The sequence below is a fragment of the Cladophialophora psammophila genome (assembly GCF_000585535.1).
Source record: "Cladophialophora psammophila CBS 110553 chromosome Unknown aczJe-supercont1.18, whole genome shotgun sequence".
Lineage (NCBI taxonomy): Eukaryota > Fungi > Ascomycota > Eurotiomycetes > Chaetothyriales > Herpotrichiellaceae > Cladophialophora > Cladophialophora psammophila.
In genome coordinates, this window is record NW_006912939.1 from 4,799 (window position 1) to 22,524 (window position 17,726).

Below are 17,726 nucleotides of genomic sequence, written 5' to 3' on the forward strand. Positions count from 1 at the left end.
AGGCGTTGCTACTAACTGTGAAATGAGACGTAAAAGTATATTGTTCTTTACTAGATCTCTGTGGTCTAGGAGGCTACTTTTATAGCTATAATTACTAACGTCTTGGCGTATTTCACAGCCGCATAAGTTTAAACGGTTTTGTTGACAGGGTTGCAAGATAGCCACTGTGGCAAACCACCTGAGACGCTAGCTGTCACACCAATTGCAGCACTTACCTCAACACCGTTGTTCCCACCGACCTGCGACAGCATGGCGACGGAATAGGAGGTTTCAGGAACGGCCTTCAGAGCATAGGCCAAAGTGTATATAAACAGGCAGAGTCTCTCTGAATAGCCAGGAGGACAGAACACAATCAAGTAGATAGATCCACTCTCAATCTGTGTATAATAGGTTTAGCCCGTTATTATTGAGTCATATGAACAGGACCTATGTAGATGAACGCGATGAGAACCTGCTGATCACAAAGTCTCTTATATGTGCGGCGATCTCATCGGGCTTCTCCATTGGTGACCAATGTGCACACTCAATAACAACCTCCTTCAGATCCGGTACGAGACCCTTGTTCTTCGCCGGGACCATCATTTCGGGCAAGCAGACCGCATCCTGGGTACAAATCACGAACAATGTCGGCACCTCAATGGCCAAGTTTTCCTTGGGAATGGTTGAATCTGACATGAATTGTATGTTCGAAGCAGTACCTTTGTACATCTGCAAGGATGGGGCGAATCCGTCGGTCTCGAATTGTTGCATGAACTTGCCTTTCCATTCTGGTCGCTTCGCGTATGGCTTCAACGGCACTTCCTCGGTGCCGAGCAAAAACTTGCGCATGGCGCCTGGAACACAGAACATCTTTTTCATCCAGTCTTCGACATCACCATGCAGCACTTGCCACATTCTCTCCAGATTCCCGTCTATGATCTCGGCAGCATCTGGCGCCGTGAAGAATTCCCAGTACGAGAACTGTGGGTAACCCCACGTCTTTTCGGTGAGCTCATTCACTGTGGCGAGGTCAAAGGCCTGATCTGAGGGAACCATGTATGCGGTATTGAGGAGAACCACGCCGCTGAACAGCTCACGATTGTGGAGGTAGGTGCGCTGAGCGAGCGCACTGCCCCAGTCATGTCCGATAATGATTGTGAATTTGGCGTTCTCGCAGTCCAGGATGTCCGCAAGATCATCGGCTTGGTCTTTGTACGCGTACAAACTGGTGTCCTCGGGCTTGTCTGTCCCTGCATACCCCAAGCAATTGACAAGAATCTTTTTGTTTGGCAGGTCCCCGAGTTTGGCGACCACTCCTGCCCAAAGATGTGCCGAGTCAGGAAAGCCGTGAACAAACAACAACGCGGGATGTTGCTTGGTAGATTCACCGGACGGAGAGACAAAATATGTGTACTTGAGAGAGCGCCGCGTGAGGAGCGCCTTGCTTTGGAAGCTCTCCATCATAGGGACGGTGTTTCTGTTCAAAATTTCCAGCGGTCGCAAACGTAGACTCTCAGGGCGCAGGATGCGTCGATAGAAAAGAACTTATCACACGGTTACCTTTCAAGACCGACTGGTGACTGGATGGATCTCGCAATATTCTTCCTTCGTTACCAAATTGTCAGAGCGATCCCTCGGGCAACAACTGCCTTTAGTTCGTGAGAGGACTTGACTTTACAGCGGTTTATCAGACCTAAAGCTAAACAGCACAGGACCTACGCCAGATGGCCGCTGATTGCTGAATGACGGCCTGTGAGGCCGACTTAGTCATCATCTGGTCGGGCCGCTTTTCCGAACAGGGTCTTTTTCCGTTTAATCATGGTTGGTCCTCTGGGCATTTAGTCGGCTGCAACTTTTTGTGGGGGAGACTTCAGCAAGGAAGGGGTTTCCCCGTGATTTGGGCCTCCGAATGTTGCGGGATGGTCCGACAAGGCCTTGCATACATTCCTCCAGGAATATGGGGGTGAGAGGCTGGCATATTGACAAGTGGTGATCGGTTGGTTGGAGAGAAACGGGGGAGAGTTGGCGATATAAGTCAGTCTTCCTTACTTCCCTCGTTTTCATTACTCCCGACTCTTCCTCCTCTCATTCAGCCATCCATCAACAGCACCCATCAAAACGGCAAAATGGGAGTCAAGAGCGATTTCAAAGTCGTGATTGGGGGCGGCAGCATCACAGGCCTCACCCTGGCCAACATCCTGCAGCTATACGACATCGATTTCGTGGTGCTCGAATCATATGGGGACATTGCGCCCCAGGTGGGTGCGAGCATAGGCATTTTACCACATGGCAACAGGATATTGGACCAACTCGGCTTGTACCAAAAGATTCTGGAACTCTGCCCTCCATTGGACTCGTTTCATTTTCGTGATCAGACGGGCAATATCATATGCGAGTTTCGGGGCATGAACCAATCCATGCATGAGAGGTTTGGTTGTGCCATGACTTATGGGAGGACGCAACACTAAAAGGCTCCAAAGGCACGGTTATCCGATCACCTTTTTGGATCGCCAGATGGTCCTTCAGGTGCTGTACGACAACATCCAGGACAAGACAAAGGTCCTGACGAAGAAACGAATCCAAAAAGTCGAGCTATCGGACGATGGAGTGGTGGTCAAAACACATGACAATTGTTCCTACGAAGGTGACATCCTGATCGGTGCGGATGGAATTCACAGCTCAGTAAGAGGAGAAATGTGGAGGATCGCGAATGAGCTGTCGCCTGGGTGGATTCCCTCCGACGAGCATTCTTGTGAGTCCTCTCCACGGTGGCATGAACGCGTGCATTGATCTGGTTTAGGCGTCCCCTGCGATTATGGGTGTGTGTTTGGAATCTCCCATCCTTGCGAGGGGATCGAACCTGGCGCGTCGAACTCGGTGTTCAGGAAGCATGAATCCTATGTTGTCAATGGCGGCCCAGGAGGCCGTGTGTACTGGTTTTATTTTTACAAGCTGGTGCAGCGAGCCTACGGCGATGACATCCCCCACTACACCAAAGAGGACGAGAAGAAGCTGCTCGCGTTACGAGAAAACGACAACATCACTCCTACCCTGAAATTCAAGCAGCTCTTGGACAGGAAGATCTCATCAGTGTTGGTACCCTTACAGGAGTATGTGTTTAGACAGTGGTATTTCAAGCGCATCATAACCATTGGTGACGCTGCGCACAAGGTACGCATGACAGGGACACCGCTCCCCGTTCATAAGAACTATGCTGAGCATCCCCAGTTCCATCCCATTGCCGGCCACGGCGGTAACGCCTCTATTGAATCAGCGGCCACTCTTGTCAACGTCCTCCGCGATGTCCTGATAAAATCGCGTGGTGTCAAGCCTACACTGGAACAGATCGAAGGCGCATTCGCCACAACCCAAAGAATCCGACAAGCTAGGACAACCATTCTCAAGGAGCATTCACACGAACAGCAGCGGACTGAGCTACTCGATACACCTCTCCACGAGTTTGTGGCTTTCCATTTATTGCCATTGACCGACGTTGAGGATGTCACCTTCAACTTCTCCCGAAACATGCCACTCGCCGAAAAGCTGAATAGCCCTAAGCTGGCCCCTACTCCGAGACTCATCCCGTACAAAGACGAACTTCTGAGCACCCCGGTGCCTCGAGGTATAGTGAAGTGGTACTTCATTGGATTCTACTTACTTATTTCTGCACTTGTTCACTACGGCATGTGGATCCGGTCAGCCTATTACGGTCTGGGGGACCACCTGGAAACAGTCTTGAGGACTGGAACGTTCTCCTACGATCCAATTTTTCCTCTTAAGCGCAAGTATACAGGGATTGCACTTATCGACAACTACCTGATGTTCTTGGCAGCAGCATATATGCCAGGATTGAATAACTGGGACCAGAAATTTGCGACTTTGCAAATGTACTTCCTCGGGATGCTTATTCAGCCCATTGCGGTGTGGTGTGTGGAGGCATATCGGAAACGCAACGCGCTGACACCTGTAACATTGTGAGTATTGATCGTCTCCTTTTCATTGGCCGGATTTACTGACTTAACTAATTTCTAGCATCACTATCTGGTTCACACTGGTTCAGTGGGCAGGTGTCGGTATCTATATGCCTGTCTATTACGCCTGCTACACGTACATTTCAGAGCCGGAAACGTACTGGTGGCCACTCAACCGTCCAGTTCCAATACAATTCGCCATGTCTCTTATCTGGGCCGTCATGCTCGGTTACGCCCTTCCAACAATTCTCATGTTCTTACCTTGGAAGGACCCGTACGCAATCCAGAATTTCGAGTCGCTTTGGCAACTGTCTCCAATGTTTGTCCCACTCATCTGCAGCATCCTGGGGTATTGCTTCGTCAAGAGACAAGGTCTCAAACAAGCGTCGCCGAAAGCCAATGAGCCTTTTCCGGATGTCCCATATATCAAGAAGCTGTACGTCGTCGCCGGTACGCTGGGAGTGGTGCTACATGTCTACTCTGGGGCGAAGATCCTGTTATCACCCACTCTGAGCTTGACATCTGTCTTCTGGCCCGACTTTACCGCGCAATCCAAGGCATTTGGGGAGGGTCTGAGAACTATCTTCCTGGCGGACTTCTGGGGCTTCCACGTTGCCACGTACGCCTGGCTATGCATGGCTGCGTGGGATTTGAAGCGAATGGGTCGAGCAACCGTCGACCCAAGGAAAGCCGCGGCCCTCATCGCCCTAGGTAGCCTCGTCATTGGACCTGGTGCGACCATGACGGCGGTATGGTACTGGAGAGAAAATGCTCTGGCCAAGACCAGCTTCGCTCGAGGTCTGACCTGATCTTACGCGCTGCGGCTTGGAATCCGTCACAAGCAGAAGATTTTCTCGACCGTTATTTTCATGGAGCCGTGGCATGACAAGAAGCTAGGTTAGCGATTTTTTAGTACCCGAGCATGGAAGTCTTTCATCGGAGTTCGCTACGAAGAAGGGGTTGTGGAAGGGGTGAAATGTGTCCAATGAGGTGCCGCGATTTTAACGGGGCCTAGCGGCTGGTTGAGATCATCCTGAACTGTTATACACAGATTGAGAGTGGATCTATCTGCTTGATTGTGTTCTGTCCCTCTGGCTATTCAGAGAGACTCTGCCTGTTTATATACACTTTGGCCTATGCTCTGAAGGCCGTTCCTGAAACCTCCTATTCCGTCGCCATGCTGTCGCAGGTCGGTGGGAACAACGGTGTTGAGGTAAGTGCCGCAATTGGTGTGACAGCTAGCGTCTCAGGTGGTTTGCCACAGTGGCTATCTTGCAACCCTGTCAACATGAACCTACACAAATATGATGTTGATATCAAGTAACCTCACAACGAGAGAAATGAATAAGGCTGTCTATTGCGCATTCTTGTCCTGTACTCAATTCATAGTGGGCATGTTTTGATGGGGGAAAAAATTGAGGTAGCTTCCCACCGTTGCAATACGTATCATTCACTACAGCAATTATCATTCGCAGGCCCAGAGGAAGGCTTCAGGACAAATTACCATTCTTCACGAAATAGCATCCGTAGCTAACAGCGAGGTCGAGGTTACAGCCAATGGCAAGACCAGGGCCGTGTTGGCCGACCAAGAATCCACGTGCTCGCGGCGGTGAAAGCTCTGCAGCACCCATAGGGAAGAGCACCAGGACCGTGCAGACGTCAGAACTATCAAAGAGCCTGAAGAACAGGAACATGGGGCTGTTCACTGCGCCTGCAGTAAGAGATCCTTCGATGACGACGACAAGACAGGCAAGCCGGGACGAGTCCTTGGTGGCACGATGGACATCGTGCCCAGGGATAGCACACGGTTTAAAGAGAAGGCTTTATAAGGGAGACTTTTGCTTCGATAAAATAATCATAGTCGATTCTCTTGTCTCATCGCGAGGAACCAATCACTTAACGAGCACAATTCGCCCCGAAGCTTTTCCCGCCTTAAGCAAGTCCATTGCTTCATTCACTGAGTCCCAAGGCATTTTCTGGACCAGCACAGGGGCTAGCTTCCCTTCTTTCGCGAGCTGCACGAGGCTCCGGAGCTCGTCCAAATCTCCGGTGATGTTGGAATAAATGGTCAGGCCTTTGAAAATGTTCGCTACGAGAGACAACTCAATCGAGCCTCCCATAACACCGACTTGTACCCATTTGGCCCCTTTCGCGACCAGGCCGTTCACCATGCTTGCGGTGGCTGAGTTGTTCACAAAATCTATCACTGCAATGACAGGCCCATTAGTGGCGGCAAGAATATCTTGAGCTGCGGAGGGGCCAGAGGTGTTGACGGTTTTTGTGGCACCGGCTGCAGCGGCCGTAGCCAGTTTGTCGTCACTTATGTCTGCACTGACAATGGATTTATGCCCAAATGCCTTCAACACTGATATTGTTGCCAGTCCTAGACCTCCCGCGCCGATCAGGAGGACCGGCTCATCCGGCGGCAGGGGCATGACCTTGCTGACTGCGCTGAGGGTTGTGATTCCAGAACAGCCATAAGTACACGCCACCGAGGGGTCGAGATCGCCTAGATCGACGAGGTACTTCGGATGGGGAACCACCACATACTCGGCAAACCCGCCATTTCGAAGGACTCCGAGTGCTTTTTGCGCGGCGCACAAGTTGTCCTTTTCCTGGGTACAGCGCCCACAGGTACCACACCCGAGCCACGGATACACGATGTGACGGGACCCTATTGCGACAGACCCTGCCTCCGGTCCGACAGCAGCCACTTCTCCCAGTATTTCATGTCCCAATGCAACAGGCAGCTGTATACCACGTTCTTTGACGTAAAAGCGCTTTCCTCCTCCCATGTCATAGAAGCCTTCGGCGGTATGGAGGTCTGAGTGACAAACTCCCGCGTGGGTAACTCTCACCAAGATTTCCGTTCCTTTGGGAGTTGGAATAGGCTGGCGGAGCTTCTTCAGAGGCGTATCCCATTCTGTCAAGGCCCAGATGTCCATTTGATCTGCCATTAGTGGTCGGTCGAGTGGCGTGTGATTTGAAAGACGTTGGATGCCGGAGGAGCAGCAACACGTATCGTATGCATTTAATAAAAGAACTCCGCTCGTCAGAAGATGATCGATTATCGACTTGGACCGAGGTCCAACGTTCTCAAGTCTGTGGCAGCCACAGGAACCATTGCAGCCTAGGGTTTAGAAGTTTGCGGCTGAAGGGGGATGGTGTCACGGAATCCCCACGCGATGCATATCCGAGAAGAACAGATGTCGGCGACCGCCTAGCCTGCTATCGGAATTGGTTGGCCATCGGCCCGACGTAGCTTTCCCCCGCCCGGCGTGCGCCAGCACGGGAATTTAAGTGCCTTGCGAATAACACACCCTCAAGCTCTTTCCCAAGTGATTCAATCGAACGAGTAGGGTTGAAAACCGCAGCAATGGGTAGCACTGCCTTGGATCCGAAAGGCTACACTCAGCTATTTTTGAACGGCCAATACGTCGCGGCCAAGAGCACAGAGACCTACAGCCTCAAAAACCCCAAGGATAACACTGTCGTCGTCGACAACATCCCGATCGCCGGCCCTGCAGACGTCGAGGCAGCGGTGAAATACGCTGAAGAGGCTTTCCATGGACCGTGGAGTCGATTTTCAGCTATACAACGGACCGAGTGCCTGCTCAAATTGGCCGCACTGCTTGATGACGAGCTCATGCCGATTCTCACGCTGGACTCACTCACATCCGGAATCCCAGTCTCCCTAGCCCCAGTCCGTGAACGAAATTATATTAGGAATTGCCTGGTGTACTACGCAGGATGGACAGACAAACAGAAGGGCGACTACTTTCCCGCTGATGATGGTAAGCGAGAATTGACTGCGGTCTCTCTTGTTAGGGCAGTACTGAAATAGTCATTGTCTCAGGGTTTGTGAAGTTGGTCCGACACGAGCCACTTGGTGTCTGTGCTGCCATCAACCCCTTTAATGCACCGGTAGCAACCTTCTTCCTCAAGGCAGCTCCGGCACTTGCGACCGGAAATGTCATGATTGTGAAGCCCAGTGAGAAGACACCTCTGGGGTCTTTGGCTGTGGCATCTTTCTTTGAGAAAGCTGGCTTCCCTCCCGGAGTTATCCAAGTTATTACGGGGCCTGGATCTACTGGCGCCCTCCTTGCCGAGCATATGAGGATTCGCAAGGTCAGCTTTACCGGCTCAATCACGACGGGCAAGAAGATCCAAGAGGCTGCGGCTCGAAGCAACTTGAAACGAGTCACTCTAGAGCTCGGAGGAAAGAGTCCAGCGGTGATTTTCGAGGATGCCAATCTCGAGAACGCACTCACGTGGACAATAAACGCGATCTTGACACGAAGTGGCCAGCTTTGTGTCGCTGCTTCACGAGTGTATGTCCAGAAGAGTATTGCGGATAAGTTCATCCAAGAATATAAGAAAAGGATGGAAGAAGCTGCCAATGACTTGGGAGACCCGCAGGATCCAGCTGTTAGATTGGGCCCCATGGTGGACCAGGCACAGCTTGCGCGAGTTAAAAAAATGGTGGAACGAGGAGAAACCGAGGCGGAATTGGTGGTCGGAGGCGCCCAGTACGGCGAGACGGGTTGTTATATGGAACCCACGGTGTTTTTAAACCCCAAGGATGACGCGGAAATCTATCGACAGGAGATTTTTGGCCCTGTCAGTGTCATCAAGACGTTCGAGACAGAGGAAGAAGTCTTGCGGCTGGCCAACGATACCGAGTTTGGTTTGATGGCCGGAGTCTTTACTCGGGACATCACACGAGCTTTGCGAGTGTCCTCGGCATTGGAGTCTGGTGTCGTCGGTATCAATTGCATCAGCCTGCAAAGCTTGCAGGCGCCCTTTGGGGGTAAGAAACAGAGCGGTATTGGGCGGGAATTCGGGGAGTATGCGTTGAGATTATTCACGGAGCCAAAGACCGTCCTGATTAACATGGCTGCATAGTAGGCAATGCTCATGCTGGACCAGAACTCTCACAAGTGGCGTGTATCATTACTTGCCACGGCGCGCTGGCAGTGTGAATAAAAGCCAATTGTGCACTGGATGGCCCATGTGGCAAATGACAAGCGGGTTGCATTGAATGCAACCAGCCTGTTGTGCAACCGGCGTAGTCCACGCGAGAAGCCAACCCACAATCTAATTTTGAGTAGGTATGGAACAAGCTGGCTCCAATATCTAGTCTGGAGCAGGACCGTTCCGATGTGATCAGTCGCGATAACGATAAACTTGTAGACCTGAAGGCCACTCCTCTCCAAGGGTTCAATGGCCGGGAAATTGTCACCGTCGAACAGCTACACGAGCTGGATATTGTCATCCTCGCCACCGGATACGACGCCATCACAAGGAGCCTTCTTGATGGAAACGGAGGGTCAGGACGGTATCTGGCCAGCATCGATGATCCCGGACATGCCCAACCAACCTGTTCCCGGTGTACATTCTACAAGCTCTGAACTCTTCTTCGAGTTCTTTGTCTCTCGTCTTGTACTTCATAGCGCACTGGATAGCAATTACACTTCATACCTTTGCTACTCGTGTACAGGGCCACCTTACTCCAACCGCCCTTAGCCGCAGTTATTAGGTAGCGGCGCTGACAACCCCTGGCGACCTGATTAATCCGGATCGGGAATGCTTAGCGAACGTCTAAATGCGCGCTTTACATGGCGTGTCCCAGTGTATATATGGTATAGGTGGCATATAGTACGGAGTAAATAACTTTCTCCAGAGCTCAAACACTCTAGTGGCTCCACCCTCCCTGCTGACTCACGTTGCGTGGCACGTGACAGCTCGTCGCCAAGACATCGCCAATACCTCGGTCTCTCCGCTTGCATCGACCACGGATTGATCCTTTTGCCTCACTGCTACAGATATACCTTATTTAATGCAAGAAGCAAGAACCTGTGTGGCCCGGCGGCACGAAACCCCGCCATGGAAGAAACATCCGTGCGTCAGAGTAGCAAACGCCGCGCTTCCAAAGCCTGCCTCAACTGCAGGGCTCGTAAAGTGCGTTGCGACGTCATCGATGGCCTTCCGTGCACCAATTGTCGACTTGATCGGGTCGAGTGCAAAGTGGCCGAGAGCCTTCGCCGACGCAAATTTCGTGCGGGCGAGACGTCTGGACGGCGGCGGACAACCCCGGATACCCTTGTTGAAGACAACATCTCCCCTCGGTATACCAACTTTGACAACCTTGCGAGTCTTCCCCGCGACCCGGCGGCAACCAGTGTGAATGTCGCTGTGCCCAATGCTCCTGGACAATTTTCTTCCCCTTCAATCAGCCGATATTGTCGCGAGCGGCGTAGCGAGGAAACTGCAAATGTTACGGCCACCTCCGCGGGGTACCATCAGGACAGGACGTTCTTGACTGAGTCCGGATCTCCACTGGAACATTCCCCGCTACAAACCAACGTCGACTCTCGCAGATCTAACCCTGCTATCAGGCCTGCCTACGCAGGAAACGGCCTTCACAATGGGCTGTCCTTATCGCCGCCTTCACAAACCTCAACTGATCTCAGGCTGGGGTCCGCTGGAGGATCAGAGATTGCTTTCCCAAAGTATATTCGAAGGGCCTCGGCGTGCCTGGAAGTGGACGATGTTGAACGTCTGCAGACAAAGGGCGCCTTCATCATACCTGATACGGCCTTACGGAACGAGTTATTACGCTGCTACGTTCAGTATGTGCACCCGTACTTGCCTGTCCTTGAACTGGAAGACTTTCTGGCCGCGATTGAGAAAGACGATGCCACAGAAACGGTCAGCCTCCTTCTCTTCCAAGCTGTCATGTTTGCTGCCACCCCATATGCCGCGTTAAGGACTCTGGCTGCTCATGGCTACCACGACCGACGAAAGGCTCGCAGATCCTTCTATCTCCGAGTCAAGCTCCTCTGTGATATGGACTATGAGCTCGATCGTCTCACCGTGATCCAGAGTACTCTCTTAATGACATATTGGAACGAAACACCAGATGATCCTAAGGATGTCTGGTACTGGCTAGGCGTCGCTATTTCGCTGTCCAAGCGTATCGGGCTCAACTATGAGCTCTCTCCAGTCCCCCCTCGCAACCTGCTGGAGCGACGACTGTGGAAGCGCTTGTGGTGGTCATGCTACACAAGAGATCGATTAGTGTCACTTGCGTTTCGGCGGCCCGCGCGCATCCGTCAGGACGAATTCAATCAGCCCATGCTGGAGCTGTCCGATTTGGAGACAAAACCCCTGTCCAGCGGAGTGAGCGAGATGCTTGGGGCCCAATGTCCCACCTTCAAAAATGAGGCCGTCCGAGTGTCGTTGGCCAAATTATGTATCGGCATGGCTGAGCTTTGCGTCTGCTTGACCCCCATTCTTGAGATGCAATACCGCAAGTCGAGCCACAGCGCAGTTGCTCAGATGACGAAGATGGGGGGATCCATGGACGAGATCATCAGTAATGCTTCGAATCTGTTGCAATGCGACCACAGCCTGAAAAAGTGGTATCAGATTCATGCAGAGAATCTACATTGCTTCAATGGCATGCCGTCGGATCACTCATCGGAAAATGGGGGCCAAGTCTTAGAAATACACAAAGCAGTTCTGAAGGGCCTGTACCTCACGTCGATCAGTATCTTACACCGCCCCCAAATCCTCTCTGGTGCTATCAACTCGTCCTTGGATCCGGAGATTCGAGACTTGTCACGGAGGAAGACGCGCGAGGCAGCAAATGAGATTACAATCCTGTACACGAACCTTTACGCCCACGGCCTGGTTTGTTTCCTTCCCAATACTGGGGTCACCTGTCTTCTTCACGCCGCCATTATTCACGTCCTGGACCAGATAGTTGGCGACAAGGATCTTCAACAAAGTGCTAGACGAAAATTTGGTCTTTGCACGCAGTCTTTGGAGCAGTTGGGCGAAACGTATGCCTCTGGTGCTTTCGCACTCTCATTTCTCACGACTGCTGCAAATAAGGCGTCTTCTCGACCTGAGGCAACCGAGGCCAGCATCAGACTAGGCGAGAGTATGCTCGGCGTGAAGCACAACAATGTGAAGAGTCTCTCGCATTTTGGGTGTCAGTTCAATGTCCCGCCACCAGGATCCCTGCAGCCTGGCGGTAGATCGACTGTCATCTCAGCCGCCAACTCGGAGCCGAGCAGAGCCCCGTCTCGCATGGACATACGCGAAACAGCCCAAGGGCCCGAGGACACAGCCCCGACCATATCTAACCAGGCTGTGTGGAGACAATATCAGGTTGGTGTCGACCAGGGTTATAACGCTACGGCAGATGGCACCGGCGACAGCCACAATAACATCAGCCCCAACACAGGCGCAGTCCGTGGGAATGGGCGAACAGGCGACCAAATGCGACATGATTTTGACTACTTTCTGGACATGGAAGGCTCTGCAGACTTTTTCGACCTGTCCGACGAGCTTGGCGTAGGCTTTGACACGCAATGGTTCGACACTTTGGGACCATACAATGCTCGAGATACGGGACTCTCGTTGGGCTAGACTACCGTCACTGCTTGAGATTTCCGAGGGTTGTTGGGGGGGGGTGTCCTTTTGCAAAAGTGTAAAATCAGTGTCCATCCGCTTTTTCATCGATGGAATCCCAGCAAATCAGCCGGCTTACATTATGAGAGAGAGACAGATACCTCAAGTCACCAGGAGCAAAATTGCAAGCGATTGCCTCTACCAAGTTGATATTCATTTTATTCGCCGAGGCGCGGCGGCCAAGTACCCCCAAATCTGAGGTTTCGCCGCATGAATGATTTGGCATTATACGAGTCGAGCCTCGATATACATATGTATGTATGCATGACATCAAGCTTCCTTAGGCTCGAGGGCACCAGGAGGGCACCTACACCCCTCACGCTAACCTTTTTAGGACTCTATTTACAATCACGCCATCGAGAAAGATACCTTTTACCATCCACCATGGCACCAACAGGGTCAAAATACCAGCCGAGCGCGTCGCCTAACCAATTAGGTGATAAACCAGCTGATATAATACGAAAAACGAGATTCTTTTCTATATATGATATACAACGACGGGATAAAAGAATCCCCTGCACTGCGCATGAGCAAAACCTGTCCGAATTCACTTGAAGATTATGGTTGCAACAGAGAAAAGACTTACGGTCGCTAGCTTATCGATATATACGTCAATTATTAAGTAAACTGGGTAGACTAGTAAAATATAAAGGAGAGATGCTTTCCTTGTAGCCTTCTTCTCCTTGCGAGCTCGAGGCAGGAATATCCCGGGCTTCGGAGACCACCCAACCGCTCAGGGTTCTGATATGTTCGAAGTACGACTTGATAGTATTATACAAGTCTTCCGTGCATTCAAACCAATCCGCTAGCTTTTCCGGGCTGAAGCGCAAGTGCAAAGCCTCTTCGGCTGTCCTGTCCTGTCCTGCTCGTCCTTTGCTTCGAAGTCGATATGGCTCAGATCAAGCCCTCTGAGGTCTTGTACAACGCATTGCGTGCCGTATCTTCAATAAATAATGCAGGACTCTTACAACAGGCTCTGTACCATATCTGGCTACATAGTCCGCGACAGAAGACCCGACATTATTTAGAGCACGGTCGTTAGTGAATCGACAGCCATGAACAGCGAAGACTTTTAATACCCGGGCGGAAGCCGACATCATGGCGTATTCCCAGACTAGACGACCTTCTTTGTCGGGTATGTCAAGGCTTGCTCCATGGCTGAGTAATATTCGCGCAGCCTCGTCCATGTATTTGACAGCGCAATTGTACATGGGAGAGTGGTTGTCTACATCGCACATGTTCACGTCAGCTCCATAGGTTAGTAGAAGTTGTACAAGGTGGAGGTGGTTCTTCCAGCCGCCGTAATGGAGCGGCGTCCAACCTGAGAGGTTCTTAGCATTGGCATCCGCTCCGGCGACCAGAAGCGCGTGCACCATTTCTTCCGAGGCGGCCCTGATCACAGCCGTATGCAGTGGAGTGTGCTTCCGAGAATCGGTGTCGTCTACGCGTTCCGGCAGTTGGCAGCCCACCACCGCGGTGTCTTCCCTAAGCAGTCTGGAGTGTTGATCAACTCGGGATGCCCCTTCAATTCGGTATCAAGATCTGGGACGATATTCTGAGAACAGTTCGATGGACCCAGCAGAACGATCCTCGATCTCAAGTCTTTGGTGTTGGCGGTATTACACACGTGACTATAAGGGCCTAATATCGTGATAGTGAGTATTACTATGGCTCAAATGACGCTCAGTTTGAGGTTATTTGAGGTGCCTTTTTACCATCCGTAATGTATGCCCCCATAGTGTCATACCGTCACAATAGGGCTAAATTTAGCTATATATAGGTGGTACCATTAGCCCCAGAGCCAGACTAGATTGCACCACTTGCACTCCTTCATACTGCTCATATACTGCGTTCAACAATACTGTTCGCACGGGTTACGAATTAGAGACGCTGTAGGGAGGCTATCCGCCTGGATTTCCAGAAAGGTTCCCACCGCTTCATTACCTCCAGTAGCTAAGGCCGCAAAAATCGGCAGCCCATAGCGGTCATCTTCTGTTCGAAGCATGATAGGTTGGATGGGTGAATCTTGATGAGACTGGACAAGTTGTTCTCCACTAAAATATATAAGAGACTCACGTTTGGAGTATGTCGGCGTAATTCGTGCCTTTCAAATATATTGTCTATATTAACCCATTCGGCAAGCCAGAAGTTGCGAAGAAAATTTTGCTGGTTGACTCCGCTAGATTGTGCCATACTGGCGTGGTATAAAACGTTTCGAATAGCGTACTCTAGGAACGGAAATGTTTTGGCTGCGGATTGGCGGAGGACTGCAGCTTTATGGGTTGATGCTTTCGGAAGAGGATTGCCAATGCTGAGACAGGTTGCAGCGTCGATACTGATGTAATTCCAGTGTGGTTCTATTTAAATAATTTAAATACCTTTAAGCCTTATTTACTATTTAAATAGTCAAGGTTAACTATTTATATTGTATATATATTTAAGTGATTTAAATAGTCTTAAATAATACTAAAAAATCTTAAAATAGTACTATCTCAACGGATTAATATTCTTCTAGATTATATAAGGTATTACTAAGCACTGCTGTATTTAGTAATTTAGTTAAAAAAGAGTAATGGGTAGAGATATATCTTCTAGTCTATCTAGTAACTAGTCTATTTATAGTTAATCTATCTATTTATGATTAATCTATCTTATGATTAGTCTATCTATTTAGAGTTAGATCTAATTAAACTATCTAAAATCTAAGCACTATATAAATCTTCTATTTTCTCTAGAATTTCAAAATCCTCGTTACTACCCTCGCTTTCATCCTCTTCCTCGCTAATAGAAATAGGTAGTTCTTTCTACGACCTTAGGCATATAATTTAATTAATTCTAGCCTTAGTTAATTAATTTCGATGCCTAGGATTTACGATATTTAATACCTTAGTAAATAGTCATTCTACTGGCGCTAAAGAAGTCATTATAGCGAGATAATTCTTAATAATTCGCTTAAGGTAGATAAATTAAGAGTTTCTTCCGTAAATTAGAGGATTTATCTCTTAACTAGATCGTTCTTCAGCGATATAAACTTAAAATTTAGATAGAATACTAGTTATATCGTTATCCTCGTCCTCTAGAAGATTAGAAATAACTAGTTCACTAATTCTAGAATTTTATAAACTATTTAGTTCTATCTCTTCTTCTTTATTTAAAGAAGTAAAGAATATAGTGTAATAGAGCACTTCAGGGTTCGGCGTGCACGTGCAACAACGTACAGCGGCCTATCTAGCAGATCGGGAATCGAGAATGCGTTTCTGGTTGATACTGACAAAACAACACCACCACCAACACCACCCAGAGGGGCAGCGGCTAGGGCTACGAACACCTAGCACAGCGGCACCATCGAGGAACAGGACTAGACTGATAAAACACTTAGGAATTAGGTAGACAGCGCCAAAGAGCCATAGAATTCATGATACTGTAATAGAGCACTTCAGGGTTCGGTGTGCACGTGCAACAACGCACAGAGGCCTATCTAGTAGATCGGGAATCGAGAACGCGTTTCTAGTTGATACTGACAACAACACCACCACCAACACCACCCAGAGAGGTAGCGGCTAGAGCAACGAACGCCTAGCACAGCGGCAGCATCGAGGAACAGGATAGGACTAATGAAAACACTCAGGAATTAGGTAGACGGCGCCAAAAGCCATGGAATTCATGATACTCTGCTCAAACTGTAATGAATGGCACCTCTGCCAGCACTGTAAACTGTTCCGCACCCCCTTCTCTGCCAGCCCATTTAGGTTTGACATGTGACCTGACAGATCTCTGCCTGCCACCGCTCTACCAGCCCAGCACAGCCCATCACAACACAGCCACCTCGCCTTGTTACAATACTCTGCTCAAACTGTAATGAATGGCACTCTGCCAGCACTGTAAACTGTTCCGCACCCTCTTCTCTGCCAGCCCATTTAGGTTTGACATGTGACTAGATAACTTTTCCTCCCTGCCACCGCTCTACCAGCCCAGTACATCTCATCACAGCACAGCTATCTCGCCTTGTTATAGTACGTACGGAGTACGATTTATCTTAAGTACGTTAAGAATAATATATAAGTCTAAGAGAGAGATAATTATTAGAGCTGTCGCCGTATAACCTAATGAGGTTAGATCACTTAGTAATAGATTCTTAATAGTATGAACTACGGATAAGGAACGTAAAGTATGAGCAGACTTAGTTACTAAGAACGATATCGTTCAGTAGATAATATGAAATTGGCTACGAAGGGAGTGTAAGTTATCTAGGGGTAACGAGGGTGTATATATAACGCTTCTACTCTATGCGCTCTGTGCGCTCTGTACGCTCTGTCCCAGCAGGGCCAATAGAGCCAGCAGACCTAGCAGGGCATATCACATAACTTAGTCTTATTGCTCTCTTGTGAATCCTTCCACGTATCCAATGAGTGTAGTGAGTCGCGCTCGTGCAGCTCGTGATCGGTTGTCCCTAAGGCTGTGTCTAATAATAGTATTAGATATAGTCTTAGATAAACTACGGAAGCATATAGTACGCCGAGATAGGAAGCTTAACCGAATATAAGGTAGTCTCGAGGAGTAAGGCTAAACTTATTACGTAAAATCTAGAATAGAAAAGAGTTAAACCACTAATATATTGAACTAGAGTATACTAATAAACCAGTATATCATTCTATATTACCTCATTTAGAGGGGCTATATAAGTATATAGCTACACTCTCTCCCCTTAATAGTTATACTCTCTTCGTAGCTAATTTTATATTATCTACTGAACTATACCGTTCTTAGTAATATAGTCTACTTATACCTTACGTTCTCTATTCTCAGTTTATACTATTAAGAATCTATTACTGAGGAGCCTAACCTAGTTAGGTGATACGGCGGCAGCTCTAATAACTTTATAGATTAGGACGATTCTAATAACGAGATCTACTCTTTTCAATATTCTTCTAACGCTATATTTATTAATAGCCTTAATAGAAAGAGCTTAGACGACTATCTATTTTAACTATATAACGACGCTATCGATTGGAAGGCCTCTAAATAAACGATAGTTATAATATTTAGTATAGAAGTAGAGTTATATACTCTCACGTAAACGACGAAGAAAATCCTAATCTAGAAGAGATTCTTCACCTAGGTGAGCTACTATCTCGACAGTAAGGTCGCCATTAAGTTAGATAATACCTAGACTATTAGGCTATTAACTTAAAATAGTGCAATGCTCAATACTAAGTTACGTCACGTTGATATTCATTAACACTAGCTTCGATAGAAAGTGTAGAACGGAGACATCTCGATTAAATAGGTATCCAC

General features: G+C 49.1%; 6 protein-coding genes across 6 annotated transcripts; 3 read left to right on the forward strand and 3 right to left on the reverse strand.

The window, feature by feature from the left end:
* Nucleotides 1–426: 426 nt before the first annotated feature.
* On the reverse strand, nucleotides 427–1,440 carry A1O5_09911 (uncharacterized protein; the record flags this gene model as incomplete). The annotated part of the gene is made up of 1 exon (XM_007750489.1): nucleotides 427–1,440. One exon carries the CDS (start codon nucleotides 1,438–1,440, stop codon nucleotides 427–429), a length of 1,014 nt encoding a protein of 337 aa, XP_007748679.1.
* A 665-nt stretch (nucleotides 1,441–2,105) lies between these two features.
* On the forward strand, nucleotides 2,106–4,759 carry A1O5_09912 (uncharacterized protein; the record flags this gene model as incomplete). The annotated part of the gene is made up of 5 exons (XM_007750490.1): nucleotides 2,106–2,407; nucleotides 2,460–2,731; nucleotides 2,780–3,150; nucleotides 3,208–3,953; nucleotides 4,012–4,759. 5 exons carry the CDS (start codon nucleotides 2,106–2,108, stop codon nucleotides 4,757–4,759), a joined length of 2,439 nt encoding a protein of 812 aa, XP_007748680.1.
* A 1,083-nt stretch (nucleotides 4,760–5,842) lies between these two features.
* Nucleotides 5,843–6,895, reverse strand: A1O5_09913 (uncharacterized protein; the record flags this gene model as incomplete). Its single annotated transcript, XM_007750491.1, has 1 exon — nucleotides 5,843–6,895. The coding sequence occupies one exon, from the start codon at nucleotides 6,893–6,895 to the stop codon at nucleotides 5,843–5,845; it is 1,053 nt and encodes a 350-aa protein (XP_007748681.1).
* Nucleotides 6,896–7,326: 431 nt separating this feature from the next.
* On the forward strand, nucleotides 7,327–8,855 carry A1O5_09914 (uncharacterized protein; the record flags this gene model as incomplete). Its single annotated transcript, XM_007750492.1, has 2 exons — nucleotides 7,327–7,744; nucleotides 7,807–8,855. 2 exons carry the CDS (start codon nucleotides 7,327–7,329, stop codon nucleotides 8,853–8,855), a joined length of 1,467 nt encoding a protein of 488 aa, XP_007748682.1.
* Nucleotides 8,856–9,836: 981 nt separating this feature from the next.
* On the forward strand, nucleotides 9,837–12,389 carry A1O5_09915 (uncharacterized protein; the record flags this gene model as incomplete). Its single annotated transcript, XM_007750493.1, has 1 exon — nucleotides 9,837–12,389. The coding sequence occupies one exon, from the start codon at nucleotides 9,837–9,839 to the stop codon at nucleotides 12,387–12,389; it is 2,553 nt and encodes an 850-aa protein (XP_007748683.1).
* Nucleotides 12,390–13,483: 1,094 nt separating this feature from the next.
* On the reverse strand, nucleotides 13,484–13,807 carry A1O5_09916 (uncharacterized protein; the record flags this gene model as incomplete). Its single annotated transcript, XM_007750494.1, has 1 exon — nucleotides 13,484–13,807. A coding segment is annotated over one exon (324 nt), but the record flags the coding sequence as incomplete, so codon positions are not given.
* Between the last annotated feature and the right edge of the window lie 3,919 nt (nucleotides 13,808–17,726).